This window comes from Girardinichthys multiradiatus, chromosome 23, assembly GCF_021462225.1.
Source record: "Girardinichthys multiradiatus isolate DD_20200921_A chromosome 23, DD_fGirMul_XY1, whole genome shotgun sequence".
Lineage (NCBI taxonomy): Eukaryota > Metazoa > Chordata > Actinopteri > Cyprinodontiformes > Goodeidae > Girardinichthys > Girardinichthys multiradiatus.
In genome coordinates this window covers 4,039,314-4,063,465 of record NC_061815.1, presented here as the reverse complement: position 1 = coordinate 4,063,465, position 24,152 = coordinate 4,039,314, and the positions used below count along the sequence as shown (strand labels likewise).

General features: G+C 40.9%; 2 protein-coding genes across 2 annotated transcripts in view; one reads left to right on the top strand and one right to left on the bottom strand.

The window, feature by feature from the left end:
* Positions 1 to 16,505: 16,505 nt before the first annotated feature.
* Positions 16,506 to 23,453, bottom strand: LOC124860156. Its single transcript, XM_047353176.1, has 2 exons — positions 18,881 to 23,453; positions 16,506 to 18,469 (listed from the first exon to the last, which is right to left on the bottom strand). Exons 1-2 carry the CDS (start codon positions 23,318 to 23,320, stop codon positions 18,038 to 18,040), a joined length of 4,872 nt encoding a protein of 1,623 aa, XP_047209132.1. The 5' UTR covers positions 23,321 to 23,453; the 3' UTR covers positions 16,506 to 18,037.
* A 121-nt stretch (positions 23,454 to 23,574) lies between these two features.
* Positions 23,575 to 24,152, top strand: part of mlsl (malate synthase-like) — a 95,771-nt gene continuing 95,193 nt past the window's right edge. The window contains exon 1 of the mRNA XM_047353179.1: positions 23,575 to 23,600. The gene's annotated coding sequence lies outside the window, so the exon portion shown is untranslated. The remainder of the gene's footprint in view (positions 23,601 to 24,152) is intronic.

Sequence of the window (24,152 nt, the reverse complement as noted above, 5' to 3'; positions counted from 1 at the left end):
CAGGTCCTTCTCAAAATATTAGCATATTGTGATAAAGTTAATTATTTTCCATAATGTCATGATGAAAATTTAACTTTCATATACCGTATTTTCCGCACTATAAGGCGCACTTAAAAACCATTAATTTTCTCAAAAAATGACAGTGCGTCTTGTAATCCGGAGCGCCTTATATATGGATCAATTGGTTAATTGGTTGATCCATACTGGTTGTACACGGCGCTCTGTCAAAATGTTTCAGTACGACTGGTAGCCGCACCGCTTGCAGCATTACGGCTACCGTAGTCAGGGGCGTCGCCGAAGTAATAGCGGTAAACACCTGTACTGTGCTTACTCCTAGTCCAACACCACTTGTGTGTGTATAAGGTTTGAATGTACTGTTGCAGGAATTGCCTGAACTATATGTGATTAGAAGCTCAGTGTGTGGGGTGTATGTTTCGTGTGTGTGTATGGAAGATGTTGACATTACTCCTCCGGACAGAGGTGGCGCTGTGTGCTGCCGTAGCTGAGAATCAAGAGTGAAGGAGTGACGTCGGTATTATTGTGTGTGTGGGGTGGGTAGAGACGGCGACCGGAGCAGCGGTGTATGAGTCTGTAAGCCCTGTGTTTTTACATGCTGCAAAGTCATTAAAAAGAACCCCGAATCTCGTCAACAACTCAGTATTTTGATGCTGTTTCTTCATGCTCAACTCAGCAACGTATGAGTGAGGGAGTTAACCCCGAGGAAACTAGTAACTTCGGCCCCGGAGAAAGCGTCTCCCCTGTGTCATCAGACTACGGTCAGGGGACAGAAACAGGAAAGGTTAACAGTACTAACGTTTGATTTAGTGCATCAAACTGTTTGTTTTACGTGTTTACTGAATCAGGGAAAAGTTCCCTTTCACGTTTTAACTAACGTTTGATTTCAACTTCAACTTCATAGACTCCAATGCATTCCTAACGTGCGGTTGGCTCTATTCAATAGAATTCTATGTAGAGGAGACCTTACCATGAGAGTGAATGGAGTTATCAGAACGCTGGTTTGTAGTGTATTAATAAAGTTTGACTGACTGTTTTGTTGACATTCTCTTTAGCACAGCTCCATCTAGTGGATGCATAACGCAACCCCAGTCAAACGTTTGACTGCAGTAGCTTCTATTCTATGCGCTTTATAATCCGGTGCGCCCTATATATGAAAAAAGTTCTAAAATAGACCATTCATTGAAGGTGCGCCTTATAATCCGGTGCGCCTTATAGTGCGGAAAATACGGTATTTTAGATTCATTGCACACTAACTGAAATATTTCAGGTCTTTTATTGTCTTAATACGGAGGATTTTGGCATACAGCTCATGAAAACCCAAAATTCCTATCTCACAAAATTAGCATATTTCATCCAACCAATAAAAGGTCTTATGGAGGCCCAGGATGCTTCGATAGCGGCCTTTAGCTCATCCAGAGTGTGGAGTCTTGAGTCTCTCAACGTTCTCTTCACAATATCCCACACATTCTCTATGGGGTTCAGGTCAGGAGAGTTGGCAGGCCAATTGAGCACAGTGATACCATGGTCAGTAAACCATTTACCAGTGGTTTTGGCACTGTGAGCAGGGGCCAGGTCGTGCTGAAAAATGAAATCTTCATCTCCATAAAGCTTTTCAGCAGATGGAAGCATGAAGTGCTCCAAAATCTCCTGATAGCTAGCTGCATTGACCCTGCCCTTGATAAAACACAGTGGACCAACACCAGCAGCTGACACGGCACCCCAGACCATCACTGACTGTGGGTACTTGACACTGGACTTCTGGCATTTTGGCATTTCCTTCTCCCCAGTCTTCCTCCAGACTCTGGCACCTTGATTTCCGAATGACATGCAGAATTTGCTTTCATCCAAAAAAAGTACTTTGGACCACTGAGCAACAGTCCAGTGCTGCTTCTCTGTAGCCCAGGTCAGGCGCTTCTGCCGCTGTTTTTGGTTCAAAAGTGGCTTGACCTGGGGAATGTGGCACCTGTAGCCCATTTCCTGCACACGCCTGTGCACGGTGGCTCTGGATGTTTCTACTCCAGACTCAGTCCACTGCTTCCGCAGGTCCCCCAAGGTCTGGAATCGGCCCTTCTCCACAATCTTCTTCAGGGTCCGGTCACCTCTTCTCGTTGTGCAGCGTTTTCTGATACACTTTTTCCTTCCCACAGACTTCCCACTGAGGTGCCTGAGGAACAGCCTATTCGTTCAGAAATTTCTTTCTGTGTCTTACCCTCTTGCTTGAGGGTGTCAATAGTGGCCTTCTGGACAGCAGTCAGGTCGGCAGTCTTACCCATGATTGGGGTTTTGAGTGATGAACCAGGCTGGGAGTTTTAAAGGCCTCAGGAATCTTTTGCAGGTGTTTAGAGTTAACTCGTTGATTCAGATGATTAGGTTCATAGCTCGTTTAGAGATCCTTTTAATGATATGCTAATTTTGTGAGATAGGAATTTTGGGTTTTCATGAGCTGTATGCCAAAATCATCCGTATTAAGACAATAAAACACCTGAAATATTTCAGTTAGTGTGCCATGAATCTAAAATATATGAATGTTAAATTTTCATCATTACATTATGGAAAATTATGAACTTTATCACAATATGCTAATATTTTGAGAAGGACCTGTATAGTCATTGAGGACGGATGGGTGAGTTTTCTTTGGTACCGGAACAAGACAGGAGGTCTTCCACAACACCGGAACCTTCTTCTGGGCCAGGCTAAGGTTGAAGAGGTGCTGCAGAATCCCACAGAGCTGCTCTGCACAGGCCTTCAAGACTCTAGGGCTGACATGATCTGGACCTACAGCCTTATTCCTATTCAGTCTCTCCAGTTGTCTCTTCACCTGACTTCTTGAGACACACAGGTGGAAGGGGGAAGCAAAGGAAGCATCAGCATCTTCTGATATGGTTGATGGCAAACATGTAGAAGGGTCTAGGGCTGAGGTGGAAGATAAAAAATGTGAGGTGTTACTGGACAGCTGTGGGTCCTGTGGGTCAAAGGAGGGTGGGATGTCTGTTTGGCTGTGAGCAGGAGAGGAGGATGCTGAGCTTCTTTCTGAACAGAACCTATTGAAGAATACGTTCAGTTCATTGGCTCTGTCCAGACGTCCATCAGTCTGATCATCCTTCTGCTTGAAGCCTGTGATCTTCTTATTCCCTGTCCACACATCTCTGATATTGTTTTGCTGGAGCTTGCTCTCCAGCTTCTTCTTGTACACCTCCTTGCTGTCTCTTATCGTGACTTTAAGTTGCTTCTGTAAACTCCTCAATAATTCTCTGTCTCCCTCTCTGAAGGCTCTTTTTTTTCTTGTTAAGCAGGTCCTTCAGGCCACTGGTGATCCAGGGTTTGTTATTGGGGAAGCATCTCATGGTTCTGGTGGGGATGATGTTATCCACACAGAAGTTTATATAGTCGGTTACGCACTCAGTCATGGCATTGATGTCCTCTCCATGTGGCTGGCACAGTGCGTCCCAGTCTGTAGCCTCTAAGCAACCTTGCAGAGCTTCTTCAGCTTCCTGTGACCATTTTCTCACAGTCCTCTTTATTACAGGTTGCCTCTGAACAAGGGGCTTATATTTCGAGCAGAGAAAAACAAGATTGTGATCTGATTTGCCTAGCGGAGGTCTTGCTGTAGAGATGTATGAGTCCTTGACATTTGCATAAAACAAATCCAATGTTTTGTTTTCTCTGGTAGAGCAGCTGACAAACTGTTGAAACGTTGGAAGTGTAGCAGAGAGTGAAGCATGGTTAAAATCACCAGAAATTGCCACAAAAGCATTGGGGTTTTGTGTCTGTAGCTTAGCAACAACTGAGCTGATGGCATCACATGCAGTGTCGGCAACAGTGGAAGGTGGAACGTAAACTGTTGCCAAAATAACACTGGTGAACTCTCTGGGTAAATAATATGGACGAAAACTTACTGCCAACAGTTCAATATCTGGACTGCAGAGACGACACTTCACAGTAACATGTTCTGGATGACACCATCTGTTGTTCACAAATACTGCCATTCCACCTCCTTTACATTTGCCGCTCCTCTTTAAGTCTCTGTCTGCTCGTATGGTTAAAAAGCCCGGCAGAGAGACGCTGGAGTCGGGGATATGATCCTGCAGCCATGTCTCAGTAAAACACATGATACTGCCCGGTACTCTGGCTGGGTCCTTTGTAGGGCTTGGAGTTCATCCAACTTGTTTCCCAACGATCTCACATTGCCCATCATGATCGACGGAAGAGATGGTTTGAACTTCCTCCTTCTCTCTCTTCTCTTAGCTCCTGCTCTGCATCCACGGCGTCTCCTTTTCAACTCATCAGGGATTTGGGGTTGTAGTTGAAGTATTATTTGAGCTTTTGAGATATTAATCAGCTGCTCCCAGTTGTAAGAAACAACCCCATTGCCATGGCAATACATCATAACAAATGTCCAAAAATAGAAAGTATCAAGAAAAATCCTCCAAGCTGCACAGCATCCGTCACCGGAGTGGACAGTAGTCCAAAAAAAAAATCAACTGTATCCACCACAAGAGGAATAGTTCCCAAAAAAGAATAAATCAGAATCAAAAGTAACAGAGCTACTCCAACCTGCTGTCACCTTGAGCGGCGCAATTCTAGAATTTATGGATCCTATACAAAATTGGAAAGTGATCACTACCAATTGTTGTTTCCTCCACTATCTCCCACTCACATATTCCAGCTAAATCTCTTGATACTAGAGTTAAATATCTATTCCCGAGTAGTTTCCTGTGTGAACATCTATTCCTGTCCCTCTCCCGTCATTCATACACACCAAGTGATTGTCTTCCAAAAGTTGTTCTATTATGTCCCCATTTATATCTGTTCTTTGTCCATTCCATAAATTGCTATGAGCATTAAAATCCCCACACCAAATCATTTAATTTATTTTCTGTCCCTGAATTCCCTTCAGTTTGTTTAGATCTAATCTTTCACATGGATTATAATAATTTATTATTACAAATGGTTGTGCATTAATCAAAATCTCCACTGCTACAAATTCATCTTCCTTTCCTCTCTTAATCACTCTATAGGGCAAGTTCTCCTTCATAAAAGTGGCACAGCCACCATTACCTTTCTCCTGATCACATCTTATTCAATTCAATTCAGTTCAATTCAGTTTATTTATATAGCGCCAATTCACAACACATGTCGTCTCAAGGCACTTCACAACAGTCAGGTACAAACATTCCTATTAATCCTAACAATTGAACAGTGCAGTCGGAGTTAGCTTTTTATTCAAATTGGATAAAACGTTTTTTTATCTAAGGAAACCCAGCAGATTGCATCCAGTCAGTGACTTTCAGCATTCCCTCCTCCCGGATGAGTATGTAGAGACAGTGGACAGTCACTGGTGTTGACTTTGCAACCATCCCTCATACTGAGCATGCATGTAGCGACAGTGGAGAGGAAAAACTCCCTTTTAACAGGAAGAAACCTCCAGCAAAACCAGGCTCAGTGTGAGTTGCCATCTGCCACGACCGACTGGGGGTTTGAGAGAACAGAGCAGAGACACAAAGAGAACAAAGAAGCACTGATCCAGGAATACTTTCTATGAGAAGGAAATGAAATCTTATAATGATATAATTTACAATTCTAAACTCTAATTGGGGTTTTAACCAAGTCTCTTGTATCCATATCACATCTGGGGCATCAACTAACTTATTAATAAAGTGCTTTAATTCCTGACCATTAGATATTAGACTTCATGCATTCCAGTGTAGAATCAAGACCATATACAGGTCCTTCTCAAAAAATTAGCATATTGTGATGAAGTTCATTATTTTCCATAATGTCATGATGAAAATTTAACATTCATATATTTTAGATTCATTGCACACTAACTGAAATATTTCAGGTATTTTATTGTCTAAATACGGATGATTTTGGCATACAGCTCATGAAAACCCAAAATTCCTATCTCACAAAATTAGCATATCATTAAAAGGGTCTCTAAACGAGCTATGAACCTAATCATCTGAATCAACGAGTTAACTCTAAACACCTGCAAAAGATTCCTGAGGCCTTTAAAACTCCCAGCCTGGTTCATCACTCAAAACCCCAATCATGGGTAAGACTGCCGACCTGACTGCTGTCCAGAAGGCCACTATTGACACCCTCAAGCAAGAGGGTAAGACAAAGAAAGAAATTTCTGAACGAATAGGCTGTTCCCAGAGTGCTGTATCAAGGCACCTCAGTGGGAAGTCTGTGGGAAGGAAAAAATGTGGCAGAAAACGCTGCACAACGAGAAGAGGTGACCGGACCCTGAGGAAGATTGTGGAGAAGGGCCGATTCCAGACCTTGGGGGACCTGCGGAAGCAGTGGACTGAGTCTGGAGTAGAAACATCCAGAGCCACCGTGCACAGGCGTGTGCAGGAAATGGGCTACAGGTGCCGCATTCCCCAGACCTGGGCTACAGAGAAGCAGCACTGGACTGTTGCTCAGTGGTCCAAAGTACTTTTTTCGGATGAAAGCAAATTCTGCATGTCATTCGGAAAGCTGCTGGTGAACATCCTGACCTGAGGTTGACCCTTGCTCCAGCCTGAAGCCTGCTGTGACCCTGTGACTTCTGTTGAAGCAACCCCCAAGGGATGTTCTGCGTGTTCGTTTATTCACCGTAAGCTGAAAGAATTCACAAGACATTAGAATAAATCACACGGAGACAGCTGTATGTTATTCAAGTACCTGGCCAGGGGAAGCTCTCTGTCATGTGATCTGACCACACACCGAGACGACTTCAGAGCTTCTCACTGGGCACATGGCTTTTATTAAAGAACATGAAAATGAACAGCCCCTGTTTACAGTTTTTTCACACATATGGTTACGTACACACATTTTCCTGCCTACCATATTAGGACATGTTCCTGTCTCCCAGCACCTGCACTCTGCTTTTCTGCTGATATGAGAAGGGAGTGCTTGGCCAGTTAATCTTTTTCACATCCTCTCCCAACCGCTACAGTTCTTCAGTATTTTTTCTGCTTCACCACACTCAAGGCCAAGTTTGTGCAACAAGGCACAATGTCTTATACTAACACAGGTTATACATTTTATTTCCCACACTGTTTATGAACATAATAATGCACACACATAATATATCTCCACAATTTCCCCCTTTTGAAGTCACCTATGTGACTTCACCACTACTTGGAGATGCTAAATAAAAGATTTTAACAGTCATTACAACCTGTGGAGCAGAAGGAAATGTTTGTCATTATGCTTTTTGACCCTGCCTCCAATGCCACGCCATGTGCCCAGGGACTATTGCCTGTCGGGCCTTTGTAGTCCCAAGGATGCTTACAACCTTCTAAATCTTGACAGGGAGTCGTGACCCCTCTAACTGGGGGGTGTCGATCCGTGCTTTATTCCATAGTCTGTCCAAATATGCCAATATAATATTTTACCATCCTTCTGCTCCCTAGACAGTAATACATATCAGACGCCCTGTAATTTACACTTACGGGTTAATCTTCGTCCTCCTCGTTTAGCATCCACAGGTAACCATAATAGCTACAAAAACAGCAATGGAAATAAACAATGACATAATCAACCCTTTCAAATGTCCAAACATGCTCGTCATCCAGTCTTTTAACGGATTGTCTAGTCCTGAGTGCTCATGCATAGTGGCTGAAAGTGTTTTTAACCCTTCTAAAGCTTTTGAGACGGAACCATCAGGTGCAGTGTTGTTGGGAATAAAAGTGCAACACATATCCCCAAACATCGAACAGACGCCCCCTTTTTCTGCCAACAACATATCTAATGCCATTCGGTTTTGCACAGCCTTGAGGGAGGTTGGTGCCAATTGTTCAGACAGGCCTTCTACCGCATCCCTTGTTAAGTTAGCTAGACGTAAAACATTGTAATGGATGTAGTTGATGCGGTCTACGTTTTTATTGGGAGTAACAGGGAACAAAGCTGTTATAATGGGGATGTTTTCAAAGCCTGCTGAGACTTGATCCGCTAATTTATATTCATTAGGTACGCCTTGAGGAACTCCTATTGCATCAATGTAAGTGGGTGAGTCTTTGCTTAAGTCAAAGGTGTTTGCGCTCCATTTTATGATATGTCTACGCCTTCTCCTAGATAAAGCTGTGCTTTGGGCGTGTGTTGAAGGAAGATACGGTACTTAAGGTATTTTCCTAACAAGAGGAGAGGTGCCTGCAACCTAACCATGGCATAGTATTATTTTGGATCCTAGTCAGAAGGCGGTGTCCTCCACAATAATAATAAAGTCCTGATCTTGCCCAAGGACCTATCACTGAGCCTGACACCATGGAGTTGCACCAATCGCGAGAAATTTCCCCAACATTCACCTGCGGGGTTTTGGAAGTGAAGTTAAAGCAAGTGTATGTGCCATTTCTCCGTAGAGCGGTAAAAGGGCCAGCCCTGGTTTTGTTGGCAATGGGTGGAGCGCTGCGTTTTGATACTTTATTGTCTGGATGACTGGAGCATGCTCGGAAAGGAAGTTCACAATACAAACCTAGAATCAATGTGACAATGAAAAATGATAAAACACGTATACCTACCATGACCCAACCCTTAAGGGGCCTGGGTCCTAGATTTTCACCTCCCATTCGTTTCGAAGGTACCTGCAAAGGAAGATGAGGATTAACGATATGGTGAAACACAAAAGACCTTTTTATTATTATTTTTGTAAAAGTTCAGAGTGTTCAGTTCAGTTCTCGGTGGGAGAGCAGCTACGACCACCAGTGAAAGAGAGGAAAGCTCAATCACATCCGCCTCTTCTATGTGATGTCCTGGTCTTCACTCACAGGTGTAGACTGACCTGGAGCTAAGTGGTCTCACCAGGGGATTATTCTGCCCCTATTGGTGGAACCACTGATCTGACGGTGCACCTAAGGTGTAGACTAACCTTTAGGTGTAAATGAACGCTTTCTCACCCTAGGGGATTATTCTGCCCCTTGAATTGGGTGAGAAAGGTCTTCTGGTGTGCTGGTGTTGTCCCTCAGGTTCTGCTGGACCTCTGGCAGCAATCTCTGTGGTGCCTCTGCTGCTGCACACTGGCTCCAATGATACCATGTGTCTCCCTTGTGTTGCCCTTGACCTTCACCGCATGTGAGGTTCTCTCTGTGACCTGGAATGGACCCGTCCACCTGGGCTCTGACCACTTCCTTTTGATCACCTTCAGCAGGATCCACTCAGCTTCGGACGTGGTTGGCTGAGGTCCCTCGGTTGGTTTCTCTGGAACCTGTTTTGAGAACTCTGTACCCAAAATTAAGTTGGTGACTGAGGTGTCCTGCCAGTCCCCAGCTGCCAGAGAGTGCTTTACCACTCCTCTCAATTCCTTAGCTTGATACTCAAGATGCAAAGAAAGAGAAAAATGAGGAACAGCTTCATCTGACAGTAAATACTATTCTGCTTGGTCAGGTGTTAAATCAACTGTTGCAGCCACACCCTCAAGAGCCACATAAACATTTTTGGATGAAATAAACCATGTCCTACCTTCTACTGTTTTATTAAACAAATCTGGTACCATTCAGTGTGACAACGGTCGTAGAACAGAGTGACATGGGGCGGGTCAGGCAGAGAGGTGCAGGGGCAGAGACTTTCAATCCAGGGTTTCCACAGCTGATACACAGAGAAGATGCTGCTTGGAGGTTCGGTCAGCAGTCTCCAGTAGATGTCAGCATATGCCTCTGCAACTGGCAGTAAAAATATTGTCCATGCTGAAGCATTTGTCCACATGCCAAAGAGGAACCATCTGGAAAAGTTACCGTTAACCCATCAGTACCACACAGCACTGATGCTCCCAGCTTCACTAATAAGTCTCTGCCCAGCAAATTAGCAGGTGTGCTGGGTGAACACACAAAAGGGTGAGTTACTCTCTGAGTCCCAATCTGAACAGGAAGAATTTATCCTGAGAAGCCCATCACAGAAACAGTCTTGGCAGAGAGCAGTGGTTTAGGAGGTTGCTGTGTTATGGTGGAATAAGTAGCTCCAGTGTCCACTCAAAAATTCAGACAGTTCTCTCCCACCTTTGCAGGCAACGTGGGATCTGCTGTGCCCACGCTGCACAGTTGTAGCACACATCTCCCAGTGCCCTGCTGGCTCCACCCCTTCCTCTGGGTGCTCCACACCATACACCACGACCAGCCAACCACCAACATGCCATCCGCCTCCACGACCAGGGACACTGTACCTGTAATTATTAAAATAAATAGGGTGCAAGAGGGAGTAACTCCCTCCTTGCCACAGATCAGTCATAGACATAGGGTTGTGTGCTGCTGGAGGAACAGGTTGAGCTGCAGCTAACATTACCTTTTCAGTTATATCATTTTTTCTCTTATTTAATTTTCTCTTTGGCCTCTTGCAGCTGCAATTTAAGGAGCTGATTCTGTAGCTGCTCTTTCTCCTCTTTTCTTTTTCTCTGCCTCCTGAGCTATTGTTTTCCTTAATCTTTAACTGAACCCCTAATAATTTAGAACTTAGTTCTATTAGTTTATTTACAAAATGAGTTCCATTATCTGACCTTATAATCTGTGGGATACCATATGTGGGGAAGAAATGTGTCACTAGGTTCATCTATTACCACTAGGCAATACTTCTTCCCCTGGGTTTGCAACAAATTATGCATGATCTGCAAAAATTCTTTGCATAGTCAGAAAAATTTATAGTGTAGCATTAATGCTTTACCAGATGTAACATATTCCCTCTTTTGACACATGGGTCTTCCCCATGTGTCACTGTAGCTGCTGTCCTTATTACATTTAAAAATGAGATAACTATTTTTGGTAATTGCTATTAATTTAAATAATGCTTGATTTAGTTCTTATTAAAAATAAAAATAAAAACTCACTCACTGATGAACACAAAAAATGAAGGGCATATTATATCTTATAATCTTAGTTTGTCTCACCCAGTTTTATAGATACAACATACAGTTTCAGTCAGCTTTGTATTTAGTTCAAGTAACTAAAGTTTGTTTCAATTAATTCAAGTTTTCTCTATTTCAGTCCAGTTCAGTAATTCTGTTAAGGTTAATTTCCTCTTATGTTAAGTTTGAGTGTAATTCAATCATTTTGAACCTGACTGGAAAAAGTCTAAACATCTGTTAAAATCTTTTTGTTTTACCATAGAGAACTGACCTAATATTATTATGGTAATGTTGAGGACTCTAATTTTTACATAACATGAAACAGACATTTATTTCACAAAAACAGAAAGTCAAACACAGACATTTGGCCACATGAAAGTTTAAATAACCTGTTTGTAAAAGAATTATGAAAAATTGAAGACGGATCTATTAGCTTTCTTATGGTTATCAGTATTTTCAATACAGGTAGAACCTTTGCTATCTTTATATGATTTTTCGAAAAAGATTCTGGAAACCTTATTAAGATATACATTTGGCAAAGATCATCAGAACATCAGACCTTTATTAGAGCTTTTACGGTCTCTCAAAGATGCATTACAATGAAATCAATCATTCCCATTCACACACATTCACACACTACTTACTTATTTCTCTGTCAGAGTAATTTTATTTGCAAAAATTTGAACATAATTTGACTTCGATTTTCCTTAAAATGCACATATTTTCCTCATCACCCCTTTTGTTTCCACTAGGTCTGTTTTGAACGCTTCAATTCTTTTTTTTTATTCACCAAGAATCAATAAGGTGGTCTTAGTGGGTCCACCTTAGAGGTGTTGTCTGTTGGGTGTCATGTTATCATTGTCAGGTCAGTGATAATGTTTCATAGATCCAGCCTATGATTAGTCAGCAAAACTTCCACCTATAGGAGAAATATGTATTGTTAATGAATGAGCTGCATAGGAACACTGTCTTCCTCCTGGATGAGCATCACCTGTTGAAAAACTTTCATCATTGTTTGTTTCACATATTCAATCAGATCTTTATATTATATCAGTAGGTGAAGTTGTTAGTATCTCATGTAGACTGACATATACTGTTGCATTTGGAGAGGATCTCAGATTAAATAAACATAGTTAGAGCTTCAATCCAGGTTCATTTTGTGTCTGCAGACTTTAGCCAATTTGTCTTTTTTTTTTATACATAAAGAGCAAGATTCAAAACATTTTCAAAAGGCAGATTGTGGCAGAATGTAGACAAAACTGCTTATTGATTGACAAAATAATATTCAAGCAAATAATCACCATATTAAAAGGCTCTACTTCTGGAGAATCACTACACTTGTGGGGGCCAGTTTTGGCCCGCGGACCCTTAGTTTGACACATGCAAGGTAGAGTTACAATCTTTATCAGAGCTCTCAGCAGAGACAGGTTTCTGCTGTGTGCAGACGTTTTTCAGGCAGCTGCATCTCTGTGTCAAGGTCATTTCACAGAGCTGAAATTTAACTTCTCTCAAAGATGAAAATCAAGAATGCACACAATCTGAGCCAAATATGGAATTATTTCACTGTAAAATGAATCTTTTGCATTTTATCTTGGTGTTGTTGGTAGTATAACAATTAGCACCCTAAAGAGTTTTTACATCTTACAAAAGTATTCACACTTTCAAAGGTTTTTGCACTCAAAAAAGTATTAGGACTCAGAAAAGTATTGGCATGTCTGGAACTGTCAGTTAGCTTAATGGCACCAGGGGAAACTTTCAATCTAATAAATCACCAATGATTCTGTATGCAAAACTAATTCTTCAAACTAGGTTAAACTATTTCATTAACCTTTTAATAGTAAAACACCTAAATCTAAATGTCATGCTACATCCTTAATTATTATACAAACAAACATGTTTTTAAGGCAACAATCACTACAAACCTTTTAATTCTATTGTCCCTTAAACAGTGTTAAAACTCAGGAAGGGAGGTGCTGAGCGTTACCATGACAGCAAAGGCATGAACCAACCTAGTAGGTGGGCGGAGTCAGGCAGAACTAACCTATGATGGACAGCCTAAGGGCGGGACCCACAGTTTCTACATTCCAACCCATCTTAATGAACCTTAAACTGCAAAACTGTTAAAATGCACCTACCTCAGAAACAAGCTACACATTTCTCTCCCTAAGGCTCACACATGTTAAATCTCAGTTTTATGGTTCACACATGCGAACTGAACTAATAGTATAAAAGTAAATGATTTTAATTCTCAACAGTTGTCTGCTTTTATTGCACTGTTCATACTCATGATCTTCTCCACATCGTGCACACCTTCTTTTTCCCTTACATGTCTGAGCTGTGTGGCCAAATCTTTGGCAGTTAAAGCACCTCAACGGTCGTGGGACATCCTCTCTTACATTATAGGTCATGTATCCTAAATATACCTTTTCTACAAGTTTTTCCTCCAAATTCTGACAAAATGCTTTCACTATTCCTTTTTTCTCAATTTTTAAAAGTCTGAAGTCTTCTTACCTCCTCAATTCTCCCTCCTCTGATATTTGATTTTATTTCTTCAACTGAGACATCAGCCGGTATTCCCCAAATCACTCCTTTTTGCCATTTTCCTCCTTCTTTTATGTGGCTCACACTTTTCACCTTCCTATTTCTTTCATCCTATGCTCTGTCTCTTTGTTCTTCTGTGTTACAAATAATCATCAAATTTCCATCTCTTAGAACTTTTGCAGTCACAATTTTCCCAACTTCGTTCTTCAGAATAGTAGATAGTTTAACTGGATTAATTGACTGCAGTCCTTTTTCATCACTTAATTTGACAATTACTTTAAACTCCTTTATCTCCCGCTCCATTTCTTCTTCAGATTCAGCCCAGTTTATTATCCCCCTTCCCTTCTTTCCTTTACCTGCCTCCGCTGAAAAGTTTCCTCTTTTTGGACTCATCCTTTCACTATCAGAATTTTCACTACTCCCGTCGCTCTCATTACCTGTACTACTGTCTCACTCTGGCCCATTCACAGCACAGCCGTGCCTTCCTGCCGTTTTTCTCGTCACAACTTCTTTAATTAATCCACGGGATTTCCCGATGGTATCTTGTGTGATCCCTAGACGCCGACTTGCAGACAACCAACATGGCTTTACTTCTCTTTCATCTACATCTTCTCTTACATTTCTCAATTTATGCTTCTTAACCATTAATAATCGTCCTTATCTTTTAACTTGATAGATTCACGTTCAGTTGTTTAATTCAACAAAACAGCTTCTGATTTTTCCCAAAAACCGCCTCTGCACCACACTTCCGCCACCGTGTCATCCTGTCAACCTGGCCAGGATAGCTTCCGCTTTGTATTTCAAAATAAAATACAGCCTTATGGGGTTTTGCTAGTTCTTAATCTTTTCATAAAGTGCCTGTGACACACTTTTCCCACAAATGTAGAAATTGAAAGGAAACTATATATTCAAGGAATTGGACAGTAATTGACATATTAGGATTAAAGACGTGATAAAAGACAATTGTGACACAAAACCAGCATATTTCAACATTAAATTTTGCATGTCCAAAGTCGCCTGGAAATGACGTCAAAGGGGAAGTCTCCCGTCATTCATTGTGTGAGCATCAAGTTGCACTAAAAACAGCGTTAATATGGTGAAACGCAGTGCAGCTGGTGGTGGCAGCAAAACTACAACAGCAGCCGTTAGTCTGCACTATTTTCCTGAAGGAAAGAGGATCAGAGTTGCCGGGATCAGAGCTGCAAAACTGATGAGGGACAGATGGGCTAGTCCTACCTTGCAAGCACAGCCAGCTGTGATCAGAGGACTGCAAACTGCTTCTAACAAGAAACCTCTGAATTCACCAGAGAAATTGTGTCTGAGGTCAGGATATCTGACAGATGAAGGAGAATGTAGAAGCAGAGTTTAAAGCCACGCTGTTCAGAGCATCTGATATGAAAATATAGCCAAAGAAAAGGTTCTTGCTGCTGTTGCTAAACGGATCAAGGCTCAGCAGGTAAGAACACTTCCTTGTTGCAAAAGTAAATTAAAAAATTAGCAGTTTTGTTAATAATTAAAAATCCGAAATTATTATTTTTATTATTATTAATAATGATCTAAAATTATCATTATTATTATTATTAAAATAAGATAAATTACACGTGCATTGCATATATTTAAATAAATGTTTCTCTAAAGATTCTAATATAAAAATGAACCACCAGGAAGTGTCTTTAGATCTTGAATCATCCCTTGTGTCCGCTGCTACTGCCCCATGCTTGCTCACTTTATCTGCTCTAGTCCGGTCCACTGCGAAGTCCGGAGGAGCTCCAAAAACCATAGGCAGATCACGCAATAAAAGCCATTGATAAATGCGGTAGGTAGTCCAAAACAACTCATTCTGCGTAAGTTAAACCATTAAACTGCTTCATTTTTCGTTTTATGCATCCAGATATTTTTGTGTGTTTTGGTCTACAATGGGTGAGTTCTCTGAGTGCAGCAAAGCTATACTTGTTGCTTAATTTGGTGCATTTACTTTTTAATTGCTCGGTTTTTAATACCGTAGTTGACCCAGTGACTGATCTAATTTATCTAATGTTAACAACTGCTAATTAATACACGTGTATAAATATATGTGTGTATTTATTAATATAGCAAGATCTAGTCTGTCTTTAGTGAGTAATTTTTAAAACCCTGATGTTGTGCTCGTTCTGTTTCCTGGTGGTGCGGTATGATTCATGCATAGTGACTCAGGCCCTGCTCCGGTAACAATAGACTCTGGTTGAATTAGTTGGCCGTCCGCACGCCCCAGCCATCTGATGAACGCTGACTTTCTTCTCCTGACTCTGCTGCGTCTCTCTCTGATGGTGAGTGAAATATATTCAAAGAAATATCTGATTCTTCACTGCTGTCTGTGTTGCTGACGTTGTAGCAGCACTCAGTTTACAATTGGGGTTCCCCTGTGATGTCACTGAAGAGCGCAACAAAATCGCTAAGGAGTAGTCTGCAAATGCCTTTTTAGTGAAATTTATGACCATATATCTCAGTAACTGTTCGTTTCAGTGACATAAATTTACTTTTTAAAATATTTTATCGATGTTTCCTTTCCATAAATGATATTGGATTTATTATGAAATTTTGATGTCACAGGCATGTGGTGTGCTACATGTAAATATTCACTGGCACATTTCGGTTATTTAGCGCTCTTTCTGTACATTTAGTGAATTTTTCTCGCATTTATTGGGAAATGCTAAATATAAATCTTAAATCTATATCTAAATCTAAATCTAAATCTTACATTTAAATCTAAATATATATCTTAAATCTAAATCTAAATGTTAAATCTATATCTAAATCTTAAATATAAATCTTAAACCTATATCTAAATCTATATCTAAATCTAAATCTAAATCTTACATTTAAATCTAAATATATATCTTAAATCTAAATCTAAATGTTAAATCTATATCTAAATCTTAAATCTAAATCTTAAACCTATATCTAAATCTATATCTTAAATCTAAATCTTAAATCTATATCTAAATGTATATCTTAAATCAAAATTAAAATGTTAAATCTAAATCTCAAACGTAAATCTTCAGAATATATGCTAATTAACCACGCCCCTTCAACGTCTCAACCCGTGGCCACGCCCCCAGCGCATAGGGCCGTAAATGAGAAGAACGGGGAGGTCAACAGCCAACATGGCGGTCTCGTTGCAAGCGTTCGGAATGAATGCCCCGAATAACAGAAGGCTAATGTTAGTGCTGCTTAACGTTGGTGTACTTGCATATGCGCCACACAGACCTAAGCAGCGCTAAACATAAACTAGGTCCTATTAAATTAGTGATATTTGTTTAAACTCCAAAAGCACAACTGCTTACTCTTCAATTTCTGCATTTTGATAATAATCAAACAGGCTCTGATTGCATTTGTTTTCTCTGTTGCACAACAGAGCTGACAGCAATGTGTACGAAGCACAGTCAGATGTCCAGAATAAATTCTATGCTGTAATATAATAAAGTATTATTATAGAATAACATTTGTTTAAAAAAAAGCAGCTTATTCATCCCCGTAATGTTTCTGCAGTCAACAGCTAAAGACTGAAGCTCATGTTTTGTTCACAGATGTGTGGGCAAGGGCGTAACTTTGGGTCCAACATTGGACCCCCCAATACATGAGAGATTGTAAACTTCACGGGATATTATTTTGGTTGCATTGACAGAGAAAATATAATATATTTGTTTGTATGAACACAGTTGGACGGACTATTGCATTGAATGCCTATGTGCTGCTGTTTAAATATGTAAACCCACTGTTAACACGTCGTTCAATAAATCTGTAAACGATAAATAAATGTTTTCAAGTGCTTTATTGGGCGGGGGAGGGGGTTCGAAACGGTTTCTAATATTTCTGCCACGTATCGTACATGTGGCAAAAGATTTAGGCCGGTCGCCCTTCCTCTGCATTAATCCGGGGTTGGGACCGGCACAAATAGGACCCAGAACACTGTGATCCGTTTGAGGCTGCATTAAATGCATCTCTGAACATAATTAATTAATACAAGCATCAGACTACATGCTCATGATGTCTTTGCAATAATCATCCTAAACAGTTACAGGGTGGCACAGGAAGGTTGTTGATTCCCATTCCAGATAATATTTCCTTAAATATTATTTAACTAAATAAAGGCAGCTCATTAAACAACATTGAGAATTAATTATCCAGAAGTTTGTTTTTTATTTAGCAAATCATTCTTTATATTACTTTATTAAAATAATGTTTTTTCTGATCTTGCGTTGTGATTGTTTGTAGTTAGTTCTAAGGCTAACTTTATTAAACTCATTTCCAGGTTTCTCAAGATAGACTTTGGTTCTCAAACATAGATAACATTGAATGGTAATGCTGCATAATTTTGTTGTGGGGGTGCGGTAAAAAATAAGCACTCATGTTTTTCTTTTGCCTGCACAGGAAGAACATCCCAGGTTTGTAGAAAGACCCTGGCTGGGAGCCAACCTCTGCAATTTCCTGCAATTCTTTTAATTATCCACATATAAACATCTGAATATTACTTCTTGGAGTGTGTTTGGGCTTCACTCATAATTCAGATCAAACCTATGAATAAACCTCACACAGAGAGGAGGTTAAAATACTGAAAGAGGTTGTGTTGTGGCAGAGATGCTGACAGTGTTACAGAAACTCAGAACATCAGCACTTAAAAGGTTAGAATATTCTTGAGAAAAAGCTCCTCAACCTCCTAAAACATGTATTTTTTGTTTTAACCTCGACAAAGCCACCTGCTTCGTTCTCTGAGCTTGTAGCAAATGTTTTTTTCTTTGTGATAGGATCAGTCACAAAAGTTGGAGGTCTGGCTCTGTCCAAGTTGTCTGATTGTTTGATGTCAGTGGGTTTCTTAACAGAGACTTCAGCTGAGACTTGGAACTTGTTGTGTATAACGGTACCGACTGGACTTAATGTTTTAACTTCATTGTTATTTTTGGTTTTTACAGCTTTAGTGGGAGGAGAATTAATGAGAAAAGTGGCTGTTTTTTTGTTTGATCTGGTCGGTATTTCTTGTATTTGATTACAAATATCTTTTGAGAGTGGATAGGTTAAACTTTCTCCAGCTGGATTGACAGACTTAAAACAATCAACCTTGTGTGCTTTCAGACTTTCACTGGAAATCCTCTCAGGTGTAGCAGTCCTGCTCGAACTGATTGGTTTTGCTTGGTTTTGACCAGAGAAAGGCCTCAAATCAGGGGACTTTGCACTTGCTCCATTAGGAGTTACATATTCAAGTTTATCTATTGCGTCTCCTTCTAAACTCACTCTAGAAACACTCTCAGGAGTGATGGTCCTGCTGTTTAGTCTGACTGGTTCTTCTTGTTTCTGACCAGGGAAATGGGTCAAAACAGGGGACTCTGCAGTCGCTCCAACATGACTTACATACTTAAGTTTAGATTCTGTGTTTTCTTCTAAAGTCCTACTGGAAACTGTCCCAGAAGTGATGGTCTTGCTTCTCAAACTGATTTGTGTTGCTTGACCTACAGACTTAAAACTATCAACCTTGTGTGCTTTCAGACTTTCACTGGAAATCCTCTCAGGTGTAGCAGTCCTGCTCGAACTGATTGGTTTTGCTTGGTTTTGACCAGAGATAGGCCTCATATCAGGGGACTTTGCACTTACTCCATTAGGAGTTACATATTTAAGTTTATCTCTTGCGTCTCCTTCTAAACTCACTCTAGAAACACTCTCAGGAGTGATGGTCCTGCTGTTTAGTCTGACTGGTTCTTCTTGTTTCTGACCAGGGAAATGGGTCAAAACAGGGGACTCTGCAGTCGCTCCAACATGACTTACATACTTAAGTTTAGATTCTGTGTTTCCTTCTAAAGTCCTACTGGAAACTGTCCCAGAAGTGATGGTCTTGCTTCTCAAACTGATTTGTGTTGCTTGACCTACAGACTTAAAACTATCAACCTTGTGTGCTTTCAGACTTTCACTGAAAATCCTCTCAGGTGTAGCAGTCCTGCTCGAACTGATTGGTTTTGCTTGGTTTTGACCAGAGAAAGGCCTCAAATCAGGGGACTTTGCACTTGCTCCATTAGGAGTTACATATTTAAGTTTATCTCTTGCGTCTCCTTCTAAACTCACTCTAGAAACACTCTCAGGAGTGATGGTCCTGCTGTTTAGTCTGACTGGTTCTTCTTGTTTCTGACCAGGGAAATGGGTCAAAACAGGGGACTCTGCAGTCGCTCCAACATGACTTACATACTTAAGTTTAGATTCTGTGTTTCCTTCTAAAGTCCCACTGGAAACTGTCCCAGAAGTGATGGTCTTGCTTCTCAAACTGATTTGTGTTGCTTGACCTACAGACTTAAAACTATCAACCTTGTGTGCTTTCAGACTTTCACTGGAAATCCTCTCAGGTGTAGCAGTCCTGCTCGAACTGATTGGTTTTGCTTGGTTTTGACCAGAGAAAGGCCTCAAATCAGGGGACTTTGCACTTGCTCCATTAGGAGTTACATATTTAAGTTTATCTCTTGCGTCTCCTTCTAAACTCACTCTAGAAACACTCTCAGGAGTGATGGTCCTGCTGTTTAGTCTGACTGGTTCTTCTTGTTTCTGACCAGGGAAATGGATCAAAACAGGGGACTCTGCAGTCGCTCCAACATGACTTACATACTTAAGTTTAGATTCTGTGTTTCCTTCTAAAGTCCTACTGGAAACTGTCCCAGAAGTGATGGTCTTGCTTTTCAAACTGATTTGTGTTGCTTGACCTACAGACTGAAAACAATCAACCTTGTGTGCTTTCAGACTTTCACTGGAAATCCTCTCAGGTGTAGCAGTCCTGCTCAAACTGATTGGTTTTGCTTGGTTTTGACCAGAGAAAAGCCTCAAATCAGGGGACTTTGCACTTACTCCAATAGGAGTTACATATTCAAGTTTATCTATTGCGTCTCCTTCTAAACTCACTCTAGAAACACTCTCAGGAGTGATGGTCCTGCTGTTTAGTCTGACTGGTTCTTCTTGTTTCTGACCAGGGAAATGGATCAAAACAGGGGACTCTGCAGTCGCTCCAACATGACTTACATACTTAAGTTTAGATTCTGTGTTTCCTTCTAAAGTCCTACTGGAAACTGTCCCAGAAGTGATGGTCTTGCTTTTCAAACTGATTTGTGTTGCTTGACCTACAGACTGAAAACAATCAACCTTGTGTGCTTTCAGACTTTCACTGGAAATCCTCTCAGGTGTAGCAGTCCTGCTCAAACTGATTGGTTTTGCTTGGTTTTGACCAGAGAAAAGCCTCAAATCAGGGGACTTTGCACTTACTCCAATAGGAGTTACATATTCAAGTTTATCTATTGCGTCTCCTTCTAAACTCACTCTAGAAACACTCTCAGGAGTGATGGTCCTGCTGTTTAGTCTGACTGGTTCTTCTTGTTTCTGACCAGGGAAATGGGTCAAAACAGGGGACTCTGCAGTCGCTCCAAAATGACTTACATACTTAAGTTTAGATTCTGTGTTTCCTTCTAAAGTCCTACTGGAAACTGTCCCAGAAGTGATGGTCTTGCTTCTCAAACTGATTTGTGTTGCTTGACCTACAGACTTAAAACTATCAACCTTGTGTGCTTTCAGACTTTCACTGGAAATCCTCTCAGGTGTAGCAATCCTGCTCGAACTGATTGGTTTTGCTTGGTTTTGACCAGAGATAGGCCTCAAATCAGGGGACTTTGCACTTGCTCCATTAGGAGTTACATATTTAAGTTTATCTCTTGCGTCTCCTTCTAAACTCACTCTAGAAACACTCTCAGGAGTGATGGTCCTGCTGTTTAGTCTGACTGGTTCTTCTTGTTTCTGACCAGGGAAATGGGTCAAAACAGGGGACTCTGCAGTCGCTCCAACATGACTTACATACTTAAGTTTAGATTCTGTGTTTCCTTCTAAAGTCCTACTGGAAACTGTCCCAGAAGTGATGGTCTTGCTTCTCAAACTGATTTGTGTTGCTTGACCTACAGACTTAAAACTATCAACCTTGTGTGCTTTCAGACTTTCACTGGAAATCCTCTCAGGTGTAGCAGTCCTGCTCGAACTGATTGGTTTTGCTTGGTTTTGACCAGAGATAGGCCTCAAATCAGGGGACTTTGCACTTGCTCCATTAGGAGTTACATATTTAAGTTTATCTCTTGCGTCTCCTTCTAAACTCACTCTAGAAACACTCTCAGGAGTGATGGTCCTGCTGTTTAGTCTGACTGGTTCTTCTTGTTTCTGACCAGGGAAATGGGTCAAAACAGGGGACTCTGCAGTCGCTCCAACATGACTTACATACTTAAGTTTAGATTCTGTGTTTCCTTCTAAAGTCCTACTGGAAACTGTCCCAGAAGTGATGGTCTTGCTTTTCAAACTGATTTGTGTTGCTTGACCTACAGACTTAAAACTATCAACCTTGTGTGCTTTCAGACTTTCACTGGAAATCCTCTCAGGTGTAGCAGTCCTGCTCAAACTGATTGGTTTTGCTTGGTTTTGACCAGAGAAAAGCCTCAAATCAGGGGACTTTGCACTTACTCCAATAGGAGTTACATATTTAAGTTTATCTCTTGCGTCTCCTTCTAAACTCACTCTAGAAACACTCTCAGGAGTGATGGTCCTGCTGTTTAGTCTGACTGGTTCTTCTTGTTTCTCACCACATAGTTCACCCAGGATTAGGGACTTTGTAGTCGCACCACACGAACTTAAAGCTATATATGTTTCTCCTACAACAGTCTTAGCGGAAATATTGCCAGGAGAAGTTGTCCTAGTAAATGATTTCCCTGGGACTTCTTGCTTCTGACCAGAGAGCTCGTCTGAAGGCGGTGACTTTGACTTTTTTTGACTGCCGGAAAACACTGAAACATCTTTGGAGGTAAAACAGCAGGATTCCATTTTCTCAAAGGACGCAGTTACATAGGGACTATCGCTGGCACCAGACAGATGGTTCATGGTAATGAAGTCGTGCTTTAATGCCTCATTGGGGGTGATCCTTTTTGGGGGGGTCATGTGCAGCATATCCTTGAGGAGGTTTAGGAACAACTGCCAATCGTCTTTTTTAAAGGGATCGGGTGAGATTGTGTGGTGAATTCTATCCATAGATTTCAAGCCAAATTGAAACACTCCAACAGGAGGTCTAACCTCCTTCCCTGTTTGTCTTGTGTATTCATGTGGGCTTTTAAATAGCCAATAAGATGGATTTTGCGAGACAAGCGAAAAAAATGACTCTACATCTCCTCCACTGTCCAGTATATATTTCTCTGGCTTACCGAACATCCTCACCATCACCCTCATGCATTCATATTCACAATGGGTTGGAAACAAATGGTAGCCAATGTACAGAAAAGCCAAGCTACAGCCAAGACCCCACATGTCTACACCCTCGTCCATCGCAAGTTTGAGAAAAACCTCAGGGGCTCTGTAACCAACGGGCTGTTTGACATCCTCATTCAGTTTAGACGTGTCTTCAGCCAGACGGAAACCGATTAGTTTTACCCTGAGAGGCTGTGATACACGATCCACAAGCATAATATTATCAGGTCTAACATCTCTATGCGTCAGACCAATGCCTTTTAGGAAATCCAGGGCCACAAGAATTTGTTTAGCAACCACTCTGATATCACTTACATCCATAGGAGCATAATTTCTCATTTTTATATAGTCATTTAAAGAAATGTCCAGGTTCTCAAAGACCATGCAAACCTGTTTTTCGTATTCAAAATTTTCATACAATCTGACGACATTAAGTTTGTCCAGGTCAAATTCTCTGAGCTTTCTCAAAACATCTGATTCTTTCTCTCCAATGTTCTGAGAGCAACGTTCAGTGACTTTTAAGGCCACGATTTCATCACTTTCAACATTCTTACAGCGGGCGACTAGTCCAAAACGTCCTTTTGACATAATATTCTCAATGTAGTAGGCATTTAAACCACTATAGACAGTATAATCTTTCCTGATGTTAACAAATCGACGGCAGTCCATTTTTCAAACAATAAAAGACCTTGAGAAATACAAGAGAACCTTCCTGCTTGGCTGTCAGTTAGAAATGACACCAAAACGGAATGGAAAAATGTCTTTGTGACATAAATAACTTTGATCTTTGTTGGCGTGGGCGGCTACGTCATCGCGCACAATGAAAAGAAATTCTCCAGCACGAGAGCGGTGAATGCGGAAGTCCCGTGGTACTCGGAGCGGCAGCCCGCGGCTCCAAACACGGAGCGTTGTGGCGTTAAACTCTTGCGTTTCTGAGCTGCTTACAGCGGTAAGAGGATAACTTTAACGCATTTTTCTGATATTTAACAGCACGAGTCGCCCTGCCTTGTAGTCAAGGATGTACCGCTGATTCCGGTTTCTGTTTATGATGAATCAATTTGATACCCCTGCAGTAAGATAACGTTAGCTCACTTTTAATGAATAGAATTTATAATATCCTTTATTATCCCACAGTGGGGGAAATTATTCTTATTCTTATTATTCCCCACAGTGGGGAAAATAAGAATAAGAAGAGAGAGGAACTCCTGAACAAGAATGGTATTCTATAAAATAGATAAACTATGTTATATAAACTATATATAACTATATTTATAAACTATAGTTTATATAAACATTATGTTAGGAATAACCTTTATTAATATGCCCATAGCTGTTTTTCCCATTTATACTATAGTGAAATAAAGTATAAGTTCTATGTTTCCCTTTGGTTAAAATAGGATAAGTATGCTCATAGACATACACTACAAGGATAAATGGCCCAAGGTTTGTCATAAATGACCTGAGGCTGGGGCACTGGGGCTGATGGTGGAGCAGCCGGTAT